This window comes from Hyposmocoma kahamanoa, unplaced genomic scaffold (assembly GCF_003589595.1).
Source record: "Hyposmocoma kahamanoa isolate Upper Pololo Valley unplaced genomic scaffold, ASM358959v1 66, whole genome shotgun sequence".
NCBI classification, from domain to species: Eukaryota; Metazoa; Arthropoda; class Insecta; order Lepidoptera; family Cosmopterigidae; genus Hyposmocoma; species Hyposmocoma kahamanoa.
In genome coordinates, this window is record NW_020653854.1 from 7638704 (window position 1) to 7654382 (window position 15679).

At 37.0% G+C, this 15679-nt stretch overlaps 1 protein-coding gene across 1 annotated transcript; it reads right to left on the minus strand.

Moving 5' to 3' along the window:
• Positions 1-241: 241 nt before the first annotated feature.
• Positions 242-9367, minus strand: LOC113231768 (tyrosine aminotransferase-like). Its single transcript, XM_026466288.1, has 5 exons — positions 9211-9367; positions 6733-7061; positions 3011-3481; positions 2253-2435; positions 242-594 (listed from the first exon to the last, which is right to left on the minus strand). The coding sequence occupies exons 1-5, from the start codon at positions 9347-9349 to the stop codon at positions 409-411; spliced, it is 1308 nt and encodes a 435-aa protein (XP_026322073.1). The 5' UTR covers positions 9350-9367; the 3' UTR covers positions 242-408.
• Positions 9368-15679: the final 6312 nt, after the last annotated feature.

Consider the following 15679-nt stretch of genomic DNA (forward strand, 5'->3'; position numbering starts at 1 on the left):
ATAAAAAATGGATTGTATATACAAATTTTGCACGCTCATTTCCTTCATATTTACACTCTGGCTTTTTACCTATTCTTAAAGTAATGCATCCAAATTAACACCCTTGATAAGAAATTTAAAATAAATAGAAAGTTTTGCCATCTCCTGAATAGTCACTCTTTATAAGATACGGGTTTGAGAAAGTAAGGCATCGATAAGCAAAGTCCTGCGGAGACAAATGAGAAGCCACTTGAGCTGACTGAGGTTTAATGTGAGATTCGGCCATATTTACAAACCAGATACTATTTATTATAAATATTATATTTTAAATTGTAATGTTGTGACATTGATAGAAGTAAATTATTTGATTTTAATCAGTTATGCCAAATTGAGATTCGCATGACAATTTTCTTTGTCTCATAAATACTTTTAAGCGGTCGTTAACAGATCTTCACGTATAATCGGCTTAGCGACAGTTACATCTAATAATTCTTCCTTCATCTTCAATCCACTGCAATGCTGTTGACAGAACGCCATAATCCTGTTGCATGCTTCTGTGAGAATGTTTTCAGGGACCGTCAGCACTATGCGCATGAAGTTTGGGTAACCAAAGCACTGGAAGGTAAATACTTGGTGGAGTACCGTACTTTGATGACAAGCAGCTTTGATACCAATTAGGGAGTATTTATATAAACATCAAAAGGGTGGCACAATCGTATTTCACATTATAACAATTATCATATACAGAGTGTTTTTTTTAAAGAAAATACAAGGAAACTGATTTACGAACCATCAAGACTTTTTTTGTGAAAACAATTTTGGGATAGTCAATTGGTATTTTAGCATAAAACGATCATTATCGGACTAGTTTTCACTACCTAATGTCCGTGGCAATATTGATTATGATTTATTATTTAAGTATTTCGCAGATGTGGCCTTATTACCCCAAGGTTGCAATGTAATTATCGCTAGTTGCCGATTTTTTAACACCACAGCCACACTTTTTATTATTTACCCGACATATTGGCGTGGTTAATAATAAGAAGTCATGCCGTGATCAGCAACATGAAATAATTGCGTAGTAAATAACGATGAAGCTTAAAATTAAAAGTTTAGGCAACCCTATCTCGCGAGTATTATGGACATAAACATAGACAACCATACATAACACCCAAACTCACAAAAGAAGCAGTAGCAGTGATAACAGTAGAGCACCTTGTGAAAGAGTTTTTCCAAAAAAGGTACTGTCACCTTACCTATTTCTGCCGCCAAGCAGTAATGTCAGCATTACTGTGTTCCGGTTTTGAAGGATAACGGTGCTGGTGAAATTACAGGCACATGGGACTTGTCAACTTATGTCTCAGGGTGATGGGCGTAGTGGTAGTGCCCCTCAGATCTTTGCGATTTAAATCTCTGAGTGACACTGCTATTGTTACGGACAAACAAGTAGCTTACCATCAGGTGCACAACTTGTTCGTCCCGTCACTTGACATTCTAAAAAAAATGTAGGCCGTACAAATATTTCTCCCTGGACCTCTGCGTGGCAGACCAGCATAGTAACCTTTCAGCCAAGGAGGCAGTTTAATAAATATAATTTCGAATGTTTTATGTTACTTAATCTAGTACCAATAACAATTGGTTATGTTTTAAAATAAGAAAATAAACTGCGGCAGGCTTAAAATCGGCTTGAGAGTTCATACCATATCAGCACCGGTGGTATGAATGCCATTCGGCGTGTCACGTAGCCTGCTAGACTGATCAATGTCTTTTCTTTTTAACCGACTGCAAAAAAAGGAGGAGGTCCTCAATTCGACTGTATGTTTTTTTTGTACGTATGTTACGCGATAACTCCGGTTTTTGTGAACCAATTTTCATGATTCTTTTTTTGTTGGAAAGAGGGTACTTCCATAGTGGTCCCATTTAATTTTAAAGAAAATCATCCACCTCTAAGGGTGGCTGTTCACGCATGAAGATTCATTTTTATAAATAGCGCCTAAATTTTAGTATAATGAGCAATTATTTGAATGGTTGATTTTGCTATTCTTTAATTCAAGGCGTTTTTCTCTCAATAATCTTTAAATAGTGAAAGTGTCAAGACCCGTATAGTGGCAAATTAGGGGATGAATCCGGATTTACGCATTTTCCGGTAGCCGATTTCAATGAAACTTAGTAATTATATGTAATTCCACGTACTTTTGAGGTCGGTTTTTTTTAGTACTCTGTACTGAAATTATTATAACACAAAATACTAATTCATACCTATTTCATCTTACCTGACCCGGTAGACAAAGAACAGCTTCTTCCATCAACAATCGCTCAACGAATTGGACATCATCCTTGAAGCTTGGGAACAATGAAATCTGTATCTCAATCATCATGTACATCACGCCTTGCGGTGTAATCGGGCGTAGGCCGGGACATAGACATAGTTGTTTGCATGCGAAATTCGCTTGAGTCTGGATTTGAAAGAAAAAACCATGAATATAGTAGACATTCTTAAGACTTTACTTTAACTGTAAAATAAAAATAAAAAATAAAAAAATAGACTTATCGTACAATTTTTGTTGTAATGATTCCCAAACTGTACGAAAACGATATTGTACATAGCATAATGACCTTTATGGTCAATTGTGCTCATGCTCGACAATGCTTGCGCATTACGCTGAAGATTTTGGCTCGTATCTAGTTTGTACGTTACACAATTGACCACAAAGTTTATTATGTTTTGTACCATATCGTTATAAAAATTCTCTTCCATTTCGTCCCGCCGCAATTTAAATTGAGCCTAAAGGGACACAATAGCGTCTACGGTTTTTAGCCCAGTTTTCAAGCACATATTTTATTTATATACGTTACTTAGTAATTAGGTTCTTAGTAATTACTAAGTAACATATAAGTAAGTCATTCGAAACGAAAGAGCAATCATCTAATGCAAAGAAGATGCACACGCTTTGAAAAGGTTCACAACAAATAACAATTTATATCGACACATGTACACTCCACAGCACGCTAGGCATAGAGTCAGTCTTACCTCCACAAACTTCATCATATCCCAAAAATATCCCTGTGGACTCTCCAGTATTGCCGGCAAAGCTCGTTGTATCAACACGCATGGTCCCAAAAGCCTACTAGCTACGTTACATAGACCTTTCCGAATGTCATCACCAAGGATATTGTTCCTGTCATGGATTATAAGCCAGCCTAGCCTCCATCCAGGGACTAAAAACCGCTTAGTAATGCCACTACACGTGATAATAGGCACATCAACAGATAAAGACGAGAGCGTGGTAAACTTATGGCCAGAAAACGTGAAATCTTCGTAAATTTCATCCGCCAAGACTGGTACGCGATTCCTCGATGCAATTTGTAATATATCTCTGAGGTGCTCTGCTTTGTAAACAGAGCCACAAGGGTTCGAAGGGTTGATGACCACTATCAGAGCCGTAGCTTCGTCTATTTTATTTTCTAAATCTTCTAAATCGATTTCCCAATTTTGGTCGGGCTACAAAAAACAAACAAGGATTTATTACATGTAATAAATATTCAATTAATTTATATGTAACACGAAGTAACACGAAGACGGACAATAACAAATTATGACGTAGAAAAACAAATGTAAAAATAAGAGTAAATTATAAACCATAAATTATTACGGAAAATGAAGGAAAAATTATACTCATTACATAAATTAACAGACTCTGTCGGTGAGTTGCGTCATCTCAAAGCTATGATTTGAACACACCGAGTGCCACACGAGCAATGCGGTGACGCAACGTAGCGCCGTTACACGGCCGCTACCGCAGCACCCAACTCCGTTTTATCTCCTGACCCTTAGCCCGATGTCCACGCGTTCAACGCCTCGCACCGTTTTAAGGTAACACTCCGATATCGGCGACCGCGTCGAGCGACTTGTGGGCGTTGGCGTGAGCTTCCGTGGCGCGGTCCGTGAATGCCGCGCATTGTGAGAAACCGCCTTTGCGCGTTTGGTAGGAATAAGAAATCGAAAGGCACCGATTATTCGAGACAACAATAACTCTAAATAACAATCTTATCGATTGCCCCGAGCTTCTACCTAAGACCCCCTTAATCTTCATAATGATACAAAGATGCATAATATTTTTTCCTCTTATTAATTACAGACAAAAATTGTTTATAAGCAATAATTTTAACAAAGTTTCAACACATTTTAATTTTGATGTATTCTTGTTTTATAATCTGGGTATTCAACACTAAGCTATACACAATACTACATGTTGTGTAGCAAAACCTAAACTAGAATTTCTCCAAATCCCCAGTAATGAACACCAAAAATCCACTAATTAGCTAACCAGTATTCGACACTCACCAATAATGGTAACACTCAGTAATTGACCTGACCAATAAAAGACGTATTACTATGACTGAAAATTTTCTCCTAAAACAGATGTCGAACACAGGAGGTCTACTCTCGATCTCTGTCCGACATCCGTCCGAAACAATTACTGCCAAATAAGCACTACTTGACCAAATGAAAAGACGCGTGATGCGAATGAAGCTTCATACTTGATACTTGTCTTTTAATTTTGTGGAATATTACTTACTTCACAGTAATTGTTTCGGACGGATGTCGGACGGAAATCGAGAATAGACCCCCAGGTACGGTCGGTCACTTGGCACCACCAAATTTAGATGTTTACAGTAAATCCCAAATCTGTGGCCTACAAAAATATACCTAATAAAAAATGTATATAAACTATACCTAATAATAAAATAATAAACCTTGGTGGGGAATTTTATCCAATAATCCCCATTGCATAGCAAGTAAGTGGGGCGCACTATAACTTTCCGGAATGATTAAGAAAAAAATACTATAAATGTCAATGTCAGAAATGAATTTATTGTTTCTCAAAATATTCTCCGTTAGCGTTAATGCACTTTTTCATACGAACGAACCAATTTTGAAAATATTTATGCCACTCCTCCGTAACAATCTCTGAAACATATTTTTCATACTCTTCGACAGCCTCTTCAGGTGATGAAAATCGTTGGCCGCGTAACTGGTTCTTAATTTTTGGAAATAAATAAAAGTCACAAGGTGTCAGGTCGGGATTGTAGGTACGCGGAATAACTCATAAGGTCAACGTTGTTCACCTTCAAAAACTCATTTGTATGTCTGGCCGTGTGAGACCTAGCATTGTCGTGGTGCAAGATGATACGGCGTTTACTGTTATTTTTAAAGAGTTTGTCAATAACTTCCAGCAAACGAATGGTCGTGTACCAATCACTATTCACGGTACAACGAATCTCCAAAGCAACAGCAGCCACGTGTCCAGTTTTGTTAAAATAAGAAGCAATCATCCGCTTAGAGGCACTTTGCACGCGCGCCACTTTGGTTGGTTTCGGCTCATCTCGAAAGACCATTACGCTCAATTACTGCTTTGTTTTGGGATGTAACTATAAATCCATGTTTCGTCACCTGTTACTATGACCCACACCAAATTTGACGCCCCTACGTTGAATCTGGTAGGCATGGCATTGCACCAAGAGACGCGATCCGGTTTTTGAGCCTCAGTCAAATTGTGTGGGATCGAGAGCACAGCTTTTTCACACCCAAATGTTTGTGTAGTACTGATTGTATTTGACTCATCCCTATGCCTAAAGATGCCCGAATCGCATGGCATGGTACATGCCTACCTGTTTTGATCATACGGCGCACAGCATCGATGTTTTTGTTGTTCACAGCATTGGACGGGCGACCATCACGAAATTTGTCACTGAGATTCATACGACTGCGTTTGAATTCTGCAAACCAGCTTAAATAGTCGTCTTTCATGGTGCTTCATCGCCAAAAGCAGTTTAAGCCGAGCAAAGCTCCGCTGAGCTGTTAAATTACACTTAAAGTCGTAGAAAATCATACTACGAAAATTTTCACGAGTTAAATCCATGGTGGTGTAGACAACGAATTTCTAAAATGACGCAACAATGTAAAAAAAACCGACCTCAAAAGTACGTGGATTTACGTCTATTTGCTAAGTTTTATTGAAATATCCTTAAATTCGCCACTATACAGGACTTGACACGAGATAATAAAAATCGGTTCTCACTACTCAAAGTGTATGGAGAGAAAAATGCCTTGAATTGGAGAAATAGCAAAATCAACCATTAAAATAATTGCTCCTTAGTAAAATTTAGGCGCTATTTATAAAAATGGATCTTCATGCGTGAACAGCCACCCTTAGAGGTGGATGATTTTCTTCAAAATGAAATGGGACCTCTATGGAAGTACCCCTTTTCCAACAAAAAATCGGTCTCATGAAATCATGAAAATCGGTTCACAAATACCAGAGTTATCGTGTAACATACATACAAAAAAACATACAGTCGAATTGAGAACCTCCTCATTTTTTGAAGTTGGTTAAAACCAGTGACAGTTAGATGAAACAAACTGTATTCTACAGCCAAAGAGTTCTATTTTCAAATGTCGTAATTACTTTTTAAATATTGTTTATGTAAGTGGCCAGTTCCGGAAATTTATAGTGCGGCCTATGTACTACGTTAGTAGGGATTTGTGGATTCAAATTTAATATTATGTATCCCCACGTTCGCGGAGTGGCAAATTAATTTGCTTCCATTTTTATTAACATAGATTTCCGCAAAGTAACGCCTGAATCTCATAATTATTTCATTTCATTTCTATCAGTAGGAAACTGTTTGATTACTATTGTTAATTTAATAAACTGTTTGTGGGTTCTAAGACAAAATCAAGAAACTTACAAGTAGATTGTAAAATTTCAGTTCTATTCCCAAACCTTCTGCAGCGGTTTTGTAAACCGTATGTCCTGGTCTTGGCACCAATATATTTTGGCCTGAGTTCGCCAACGTTGTTATCACGAGGTCAATGGCATGAGTACATCCGCTACATAGTATCACGTCTTCGGGTTTAACTTTCCCCTGACGCCTACTGTATTCTGCCACAGCTTTTCTTGCTTCGTAAAAACCAATGACTGGTCCATAATTCGGGCTGGAAGGATGATCAAGACTATCTCGGATAGCTTGTAGTACTGATTCTGGAGGTTGAAAATTGCCAAAAGCTGTTGGATCACCTGAGGGAAATGGTATAATCAATTAAAACTGATTTCGTAATAATGTATCAGCCTCTGGTTAATCACCAAGAGCGTCTGACGATGTCGGTAATCCAGGTGTTAGAACTCTGATCACTACATGCCATAATCCAGGTTTGATTGTGAAATCACATTCGGAATTTTCATATTTTTTTAAATTTTCTAGTCTGGGTATTCTGACTATTTCTGGGTGATAAAAAACCATTATATATTTTATAGGAGCTTGCACAGTTGTAAAAGAAATACATCTTGTCTTTTAATAAAATATAAGTTTGACGTGTTAAAATTGTCCGCAAAATATTGAATAATATTAACGACGAGAATTAACTAATAGTAAAGTTTTTCGTCCTAAGGCGTTTAAGCCTTACTGCCAGATGTCAGGTTTAAATTATTCTTCAATATTCATTTATATGTTGCGGGTTGAATTCTGTGGCTCTAGTGAAAAGGGGTACAAGTAAAAAAGCCAACTTAAAAAGAAAACGCGAAAAACACTTAACGCATAATATCGTAATAGGCTGTAACTGTTTGTCGCGTCTTGTACTCCTTTTCACTAGAGCCACAGATAGTTTCACTCGGTTTGTCATCACGATGCACTTGACATGACAACGCCTCATAGCATGAGCGCGGGAATGTCAATTGTAATTTTATTCCATTTATAACAAATTGAATTGTAATTATACCTTCATACTTTCACGGATTTAGTACCAACAAAATATAGTCGTTTTTGTCAAAACAAGGAGAAATTATTATTTCCCTAATAGGTACTATTTTATTCAAGCGGATTGCGAAATTTGCAATCACCTTTATGTACCTACAGTGTCAAAAGCACGTCAAAGTTTTTTATTACAATTATTGATTATTTTTCGCAAGCAATGATAGTTCTTTATCATTCGTTGAGGTTATCTAATAGGTTATCATATATATTGTTTATAAAAAATCTATTTAAATGAAAGCACGACAAGTTCTATATGCGTTATCACAATCACATAACCTACCAAACCAAAAATTTGAATCCAATATAACTTGCACCCACATGCACATCTACTAGCACAACACTGAGTCATATATTGACACAGAAACGACAATTCCTCGCTACTGCCTTCTTTTCTCATATTATAAAACTCTATACAACATTCCGATGTTTACATTATCAAAGCAAAAAATAAGGAAAGCCACCTATAATATAAACTTCGGTACAATTTCGAGTTCTTAGGTTTTCGCGATTGTTACACATTGGAAATTAAACTATTTTTGTATTTTTTAACCTGACATGCAAACTCTACAAAAATATCACAGATGCCATGTGAGACCGCCAACAGTCGAGCGAAGACCTGCCATTTTACCTTACGTGAGAGGTGTTTCGGACAATACCGAAATCCTCGGACGTGCTTCTATAAAGACCAATTTTAAGGCCTAGCAAAAAGTATCTCAGTTTCTGGGACCCAGGAAATATAACAATCCCCTTACAGGATGTAGGACTTGTAAGTTTGACGGCGAGTGTGGCCTCTCTGACATTGGACAAACAAAGAGCATTTCTACCCCCGCGACAAAGATCATACAGCTAGTGTCAAGCGCCATCGTGTAAAAAGTTTGCAGCCTGCGAATACGTCATGGATAAAGCTAAACAAAAAATTAATAACTTCACAAAACTATAGTTCAGAATAGGGTTGTTTGCATATAGATACAAATAAACAGTTAAGTCCTATAATAATAAGTATATTTGTATCTAATCAGCTTTTAGCCGCTTAGATCTGAAAAATAGTACAATTGCGTTTGAGGTTTTTATTTAGTTTGAAAATAAATAAATTTTTAACTGATTACTAATCTAACCGAATAATAAACTACACAAACCTTTAATATTTTAAGTTAATCGATTTAGTCGTTGCATAGGTTTACAAATTATATGCGAAATGTTATCTGTATGGCAGATAAGTGACAAAGCCCTCATAAAAAACCGGGCCGATAGAACGTAACTTTGCTTTTTAAATATTAATTCGGAAACTCGGATAGTAAATCGATTAAGGACTATTTAGTTACGTACACTAATTTGCTGCAATGTTTTAAAAAGATACAACAAATGGAATTAATTGTAAAGAAAATTTACAATAAATTATACAAAATAAAAACTTACCAATTGATAATGTAATATATTTTTTGTTTGGATTGGGTGTCATTTTAATATTTTCCACAACATTTCGGATTAAATTCTGCGTTTTTACGGCAAAATAAGAAGGCCGGACGGTCCACTCCTTTTGTATTATTCGCGACATGACTTACGGATAGTAATGTAGCAACTGACTTCAATTATGAACTGTGAACCCAATTTATGCAAGACATAAATTGCAAAAAACCTAAGACGTATTTCCACCCAATTATGTCTGCTTATTATAAAGGCAAAGGCTACGGTGGGGTCGGGTTTAGATTATGGGGTGAGCTTATGCTCATCAGTGGCACAGCAGTTAGTACTATGGGCGCTAGTTGAGGAGGTTCCGAGTTCTATTACCGATTTGGGCCAATTTAGGAAACGAACATTTCTAAGTTGGTCCTGATCTGGGTATTCTGTGTATTGCCCTTAGAGTTATCGTTATCTGGTATTAATATCGTGAAGAGGCATATTGTAGGCAGGCAGGGTGGAGGTGGCTAGTGCAGTGAGGATTCCATCGCTGCACTAGGTTCCTTCGCGTTTGGATACCACTTTCCACTTAACATCAGGTGGAGTGGAGTCATTTGCCTGTCATGTATAAAAAAAAAAAAAAAAAAAAAAAAAAAAATTCATAGTACAGGGAATTTCCTAATTTGAGACCAGAAATTTGGTGTGATTGTCTGGCATTTTTTTTCCCCTAAATACTTCTCTTTGGCATTGCTTCCAAGAAACAGAAATCTAACAGAGAGATGGTCGAGATATAACAACGCTATAAGTATCTCATTTCCACTACATCGGGAAGTATGCCTTACATTTTGAACAATATTGTGAGATATTGTACTCGTAATAGAACCTCTCCGTATACTACCAACGTGCGGTGGCATGCAGACGCTTTAGGCTTCGCCATCCCTGGACCTCGGTCTACGGCCTTGGCACTTCGTTTTAAAAAAATAATATAGCTCTTTACTGGCGGCCTTATTGAAAAGTGACGAAAAGTAAATTTTGACCGCAAATTATTATGAAACACCTCACCACAAATAAATTTTATCTCCCACCAAAAGAGTTTTGTATTGCAGCCATATTGAAAAATGTTAAAAAATAATTTTGTAAACAAATTTTTGTCAGACCACCCTTTTGTTAGACCACCCCTGCCAATTTTGAAACGGATCAGAGCAATTTCTTTTCTACCGCCAACTAACGATTGTATGGCGACCATTTTTGGAAATGGCAAAAATCAATATCGACCACAAATTATTATCAGCCACTCTTAGCGGCCACCGCAAGGAAATTTCAGCCGAATCAGAGCAAGCCTATTTTGGCGGCCATTTTTATGAAAATAAACGCTTATATGGCAGCCATATTAAAAAATGGAGAAAATAAACTTTTCACCCCAAATTATGATTAAGAAATCCTAAAGATATCAATTTTCAGCCGGATCGAAGAAAGGTTTTCTTCGGCCGCCATTTTGAATCCGCCATCTTGAATTTTTATTACCCAGGCAGTTGACCACTGTTACCCTCTATGACATTCCTTCGAGCACCTCCTACCTTCTCTAATATGCTCTAATAGTCGCCGTGATAGAAAACTGAAATTTGTATGGCGGCCAACTTGTTTGTTTGAGTTTCGAATATTTTTTACTTCCAGCGGAAATTATCCGGGGTGATCAAAAATCCGTGGTATTAATTATTATTATTATCGTAATAATTAATATTGTAAATGATAAATGTGTAGAAATGTTTGTTTGCTTGCTCATTCGTTCTGCGGACTCTGGCCTACGAATGAGTAGTAGAGTTTAATCAATGTGACGATTTCAAGTGTAATTTGCTTACCTACGTATAAAATACAGATGATTTGAGTTTGAGTTCAAAACAATTACTACATAAAAAATGTGACATTCCGCGCACTACAATTTACACTGTATAGTGTAAATAAGTTATATTACAAGTATATTAAATAGAAGTAATATGAAACTGTTAACCTTACTCTGGAAGCAAGTAACATCTGTGCCATACGTGGAGTTGCTAAACTAGATCCAAAATCTGAAAGACCGCGCAATATTCTTGCCACTTTGCAGTCGGAACGATTAAGAGACAACCTGTTATCAGCGGTGAGGCGTTTCAATAAGGTGAACCGCTCCAAGGCACTGAACTCTCTACATCTGGGAATAGAGGGTGAACTTATCTTATCGCTGACACTTATCACCGGCAACGAAGAAACTTCATGCCGAAACGAGAAAATTTGTGAAAGATCAAGCCTATAAATACGTTTGGATAAAATATGAGCGTGTTTACATGAGGAAAGATGATAATGAATCTGCTATACATATTAAGGATATAAACGATTTGAAAAAGTTGAAATAATTATTGTTAACATGTAAATTTGTCAATAAGCGAATGTGCATTGACTTGGTTATTTAATTTATAGTTCATTATGTTAATTTTCTATAAAAATGTAAACAGGATCAGATCGAAAACAACGGAACTGTACCTAAATATCTTAGGCTGTAATTACGACTGCATTTGCCTCACGGAAACAAACTTAAATGACGGTGTATTTGATAGGGAACTTTTTGATTCTCGCTATAATGTGTATCGAAGAGACGGAGGTTCTTGTTTCATCAGTAAATTGGAGGGCGGTGGTGTTTTAGTGGCTGTTAAAAAGGAATATAATATTGTTCACCGGCATGGATGGGAGAGCGAGATTGAGGATGTGTGGATATCAATCTTACCTGATGGACCTACAGATTCTGTGATAAATATATGTGTCTGCTATTTGCCACCGCATTTACCTACAAATCAACTAACAATATTCTACGACAATTTACATAAAACCATTAATAATATTTCTAATAATAATATCTCTATTAACAACACGAACATAATATTGGGCGATTTCAACGTACCCGGTTTGTCATGATCTACTGTTAACACTCAAGAAAAAAATGATTTTTGCCTAGCACCGAGTAGCCCTTCGGATTCAAGGTCTAGACTATTGTGCCAGTGCTTGTCTATATGTAACATGTATCAAGTAAACCCTGTTCTAAACTGTCAAGGACGCATGCTCGATCTCGTACTGTCATCTTCACCTAGCACCTTAGTTACAGAAAACAATCCCTTGTCGCGTAAAGTAAAAAAATAAAAGTGTAAAATCTAAACCAAACTTCCGTTTTCATTTCAATAAAGGCCACTACAATGCAATTCGAAACGAACTTGACGAAATTAACTGGGGAAACATATTGTCAGGCAGCGATGTGGACTTGGCCGTGGATGTTTTTTACTCTGTGGTTAATGAGATTATCTTCAAACATATACCCCTAACAAAGAACAATATTAACACATATCCCTGCTGGTTCTCACCTATACTCAAAAATGCCTCTCAGAAAAGAATAAGTACTACAGAAGATATAAAATGTACGAATATCCCCGCGACTACGATACTTTTTTACTGTTGAGAGCAAAATGTAAAGGTCTTATGGATAAATGTTATAAAGCTTATATATGTATCACAGAGGATGCTATAGCTCAAAACACTAAAGCATTTTGGAGCTTTGTAAATAACAAGAATGCGAAACCAGGTCTTCCAGGCACCATGAAACTGGGCACAGTCTCTGTATCAGACGGTCCAGGAATGTGTGAACTGTTATCGCATTACTTTGGATCAGTTTTCGATGATTCTCCTCACTCGGTTCCAGTCGCTGCGAGGCAAATGTGTGACGGGGTCCAATCCAATATTGTATTGACTGAACACGGTATCACGCGGAAGCTGAGGGAGCTCGACCAAAATAAAGGTGCGGGACCAGATGGTATGCCTCCTAAATTATTTAAAGAATGTGCATCTCAACTCTGCATACCCTTGCATATCATCTTCAAATTATCTTTGAACACAGGAACATTCCCGTCGAGTTGGAAACTGGAACATGTAGTCCCTGTGCACAAGTGTGGAGATCCGTCAATATGTGACAATTACAGACCCATTAGCTTGTTATCGTGTGCAGTCAAAGTTTTCGAGTCTGTTGTGTATGATCACATTTTTGGTCACGTGAAATCATCTCTCTGTGATCAGCAACATGGTTTTGTGAAGTGTAAATCAATTACTTCAAACCTACTAGAATATAAAACTTACCTTTGTTCCGCTTTTGCAGTGCGTGGACAGGTGGATACAATATATACGGATTTCCGAAAGGCTTTATTGTATCAAAAGCTTTCATGGTGTGTCATCCACGGAAACTTATTACGTTGGGTTCAATCGTACCTAATGAACCGTAGTCAGTTAGTCACTATAAAGGGTTTTAAGTCTGCTCCGGTATCAATAAAATCGGGCGTGCCCCAAGGTTCTCACCTGGGACTGTTGTTTTTCGTCATTTTCATCAACGACCTGATTGGTAGACTACAATGCCCGTGTTTACTGTATGCTGACGACCTTAAGGTGTTCTCGAATATTACTGACCTTGATTCCTGCAAAGCTCTGCAGAATGATGCAATCTCAACAGTAGATTGGTGATAGATTCCGCGGGTTCACCAGGCGTCGCGTCGCCTAGTCAGCTGCGGAAATTCTCGCGAATGCGCGAGCATTTCCGAGCATTCGCCGGAAGACGCCCGTCTTGTTTTTTAGCGCGTATCTAATTTTTACGTTACACAATTGACATAATTTTCATTTTGCTATGTACAATTTTGTTGCAAAAATTCGCTACCTTTCCGTTCCGCGACAATGTAAATTGAGCCTAAGGTAAACGTAGTGATATCGAAATAGTTCATCGTTCGTTCATGGCTCATTTATCCGTCCTGACATCGTTGATAAGAGTGTTACATGTTTGACATAAGGTTTAAATTATATGCTGTCATGACCTCTGTCAAGCCTTATCTTACATTCGTAGATGTTTCATTTTCGTCGGTTTTATTAAGTTCGTTACTAGCACCATCATTATCAGTTATTTCGACAGGACAAAAATTGTCTGGATTCGTCACTTCGATGCGTGTGATGGGGTTATTTATAGGAAAGCGGATGCCTCGGGCCACATTCCACAAACAAACACCCTTTGTTTGTGGGATCGAGAGCTGGGTAATTTTTTGGTTAGTTTTCTCTGCCTAATTCTGGTGGCTGCTAAATTTGGTAGAATATTATCATGAAGTATTATTTATTAATCGAGTGACGTATCCTGTTGGGTATCATAATTTTAAGATTTCACGATAATATGTATACTCGAATGTTTATTTGTGTGTTTATTATTTAAATAATAAAAATTGCCTTCGAAATCAGGGTCAGAAATGTAACCTGAATAATATTATCCGGCTAACGATTAATGTGTGACTTAAAATATCTTTGAATCCTATCAACGAATTCTACGAGAATCCTTGTATATTAATAATGTGGTTACTCAGTCTGTTCTATGTATGAATATAATTGGATATTGAAATACAACAGGAATTAAGTAATTTAACTTAGTAACTAAAGTAGAATTAAATAATGAAATTAAAAATTAATATATAGTTATATTTAGAAATAGTTAACACGTAAATTTTCATAATTGTCTTTTATTGTAAATAATGATCACGTTATATAATAATAATCATAATTTAATTTTTCCTTTTTGTGACAACCCTTGCGTATCTCCGTATGACCTCATAAGTATTTTTTTATAATATCAACTGATGGGACGTACAAGTTGTGCACCTGGTGTTAAGTAACACGCCTGTCCATAACAGTTGCTGTACCACTCAGAGCCTTAAATCGCAAATATCTCACGGGCACTGCCAATGCGCCTGTCATCCTGATACATAAGTTTGCAAGTCCCATGTGCCTGTAATTTTACCAAGTAGGTATGTACCTACAATATGTACAAGGGCGTAGCAAAGAGTATAGCCATTACGCTTTTAGTGTACCTAGGAAAGATACTGTAATTCTGCGACATAGTATTATATGGTAAGCGACGATGTGACCGACGATAGTACTTGTTTGCCTAAAAAATGCCTATTCACTCTAGCTTTGAATAGCCCCAAATTGTACGTTTCGGGAAACACACATTATTCCAATCCTTTGCCGTACGCATGAGAAAGGAGAAAGCAAAACGCTTAATGCGAATGGGTGGTATATCTACGACATAAGAATGGAGTGTTCCGGATCTTCTAGTCCACAAAGTAGCTTAAGGTATCACTTATCGGCCACTTATCGGCACGGATACATCGGACATATCGAAATGTTTACTAAATATTTTACATAATTTCATTAAGAAAGAAGATATCCATAATATTAATCGTAGAATTGAGTCCAAACTCATGGTACTACGATTTCGTTTAACCAAGGTAAACGGCTCTTTTATGGGGAACGGTATACGTTTTTACAATAAGATTCCGGAGCATATATTAAGATTATCATTTCCTAAGTTTAAAAACTACATTAAAAATATTTTAATGTTTCATTCACTTCACGGCTCTAGATTCCACACAAAATTGATTCAAAA

Coding starts and splice junctions, on each gene's coding strand:
- LOC113231768 (XM_026466288.1), bottom strand. CDS start 9,349: ATGTCGCGAATAATACAAAAGGAGTGGACCGTCCGGCCTTCTTATTTT. Junction 3,482..6,732: donor TGAAATTTTACAATCTACTT/GTAAGTTTCTTG, acceptor TGTTTTTTGTAG/CCCGACCAAAATTGGGAAAT. Junction 2,436..3,010: donor ATATGATGAAGTTTGTGGAG/GTAAGACTGACT, acceptor TTTCAAATCCAG/ACTCAAGCGAATTTCGCATG.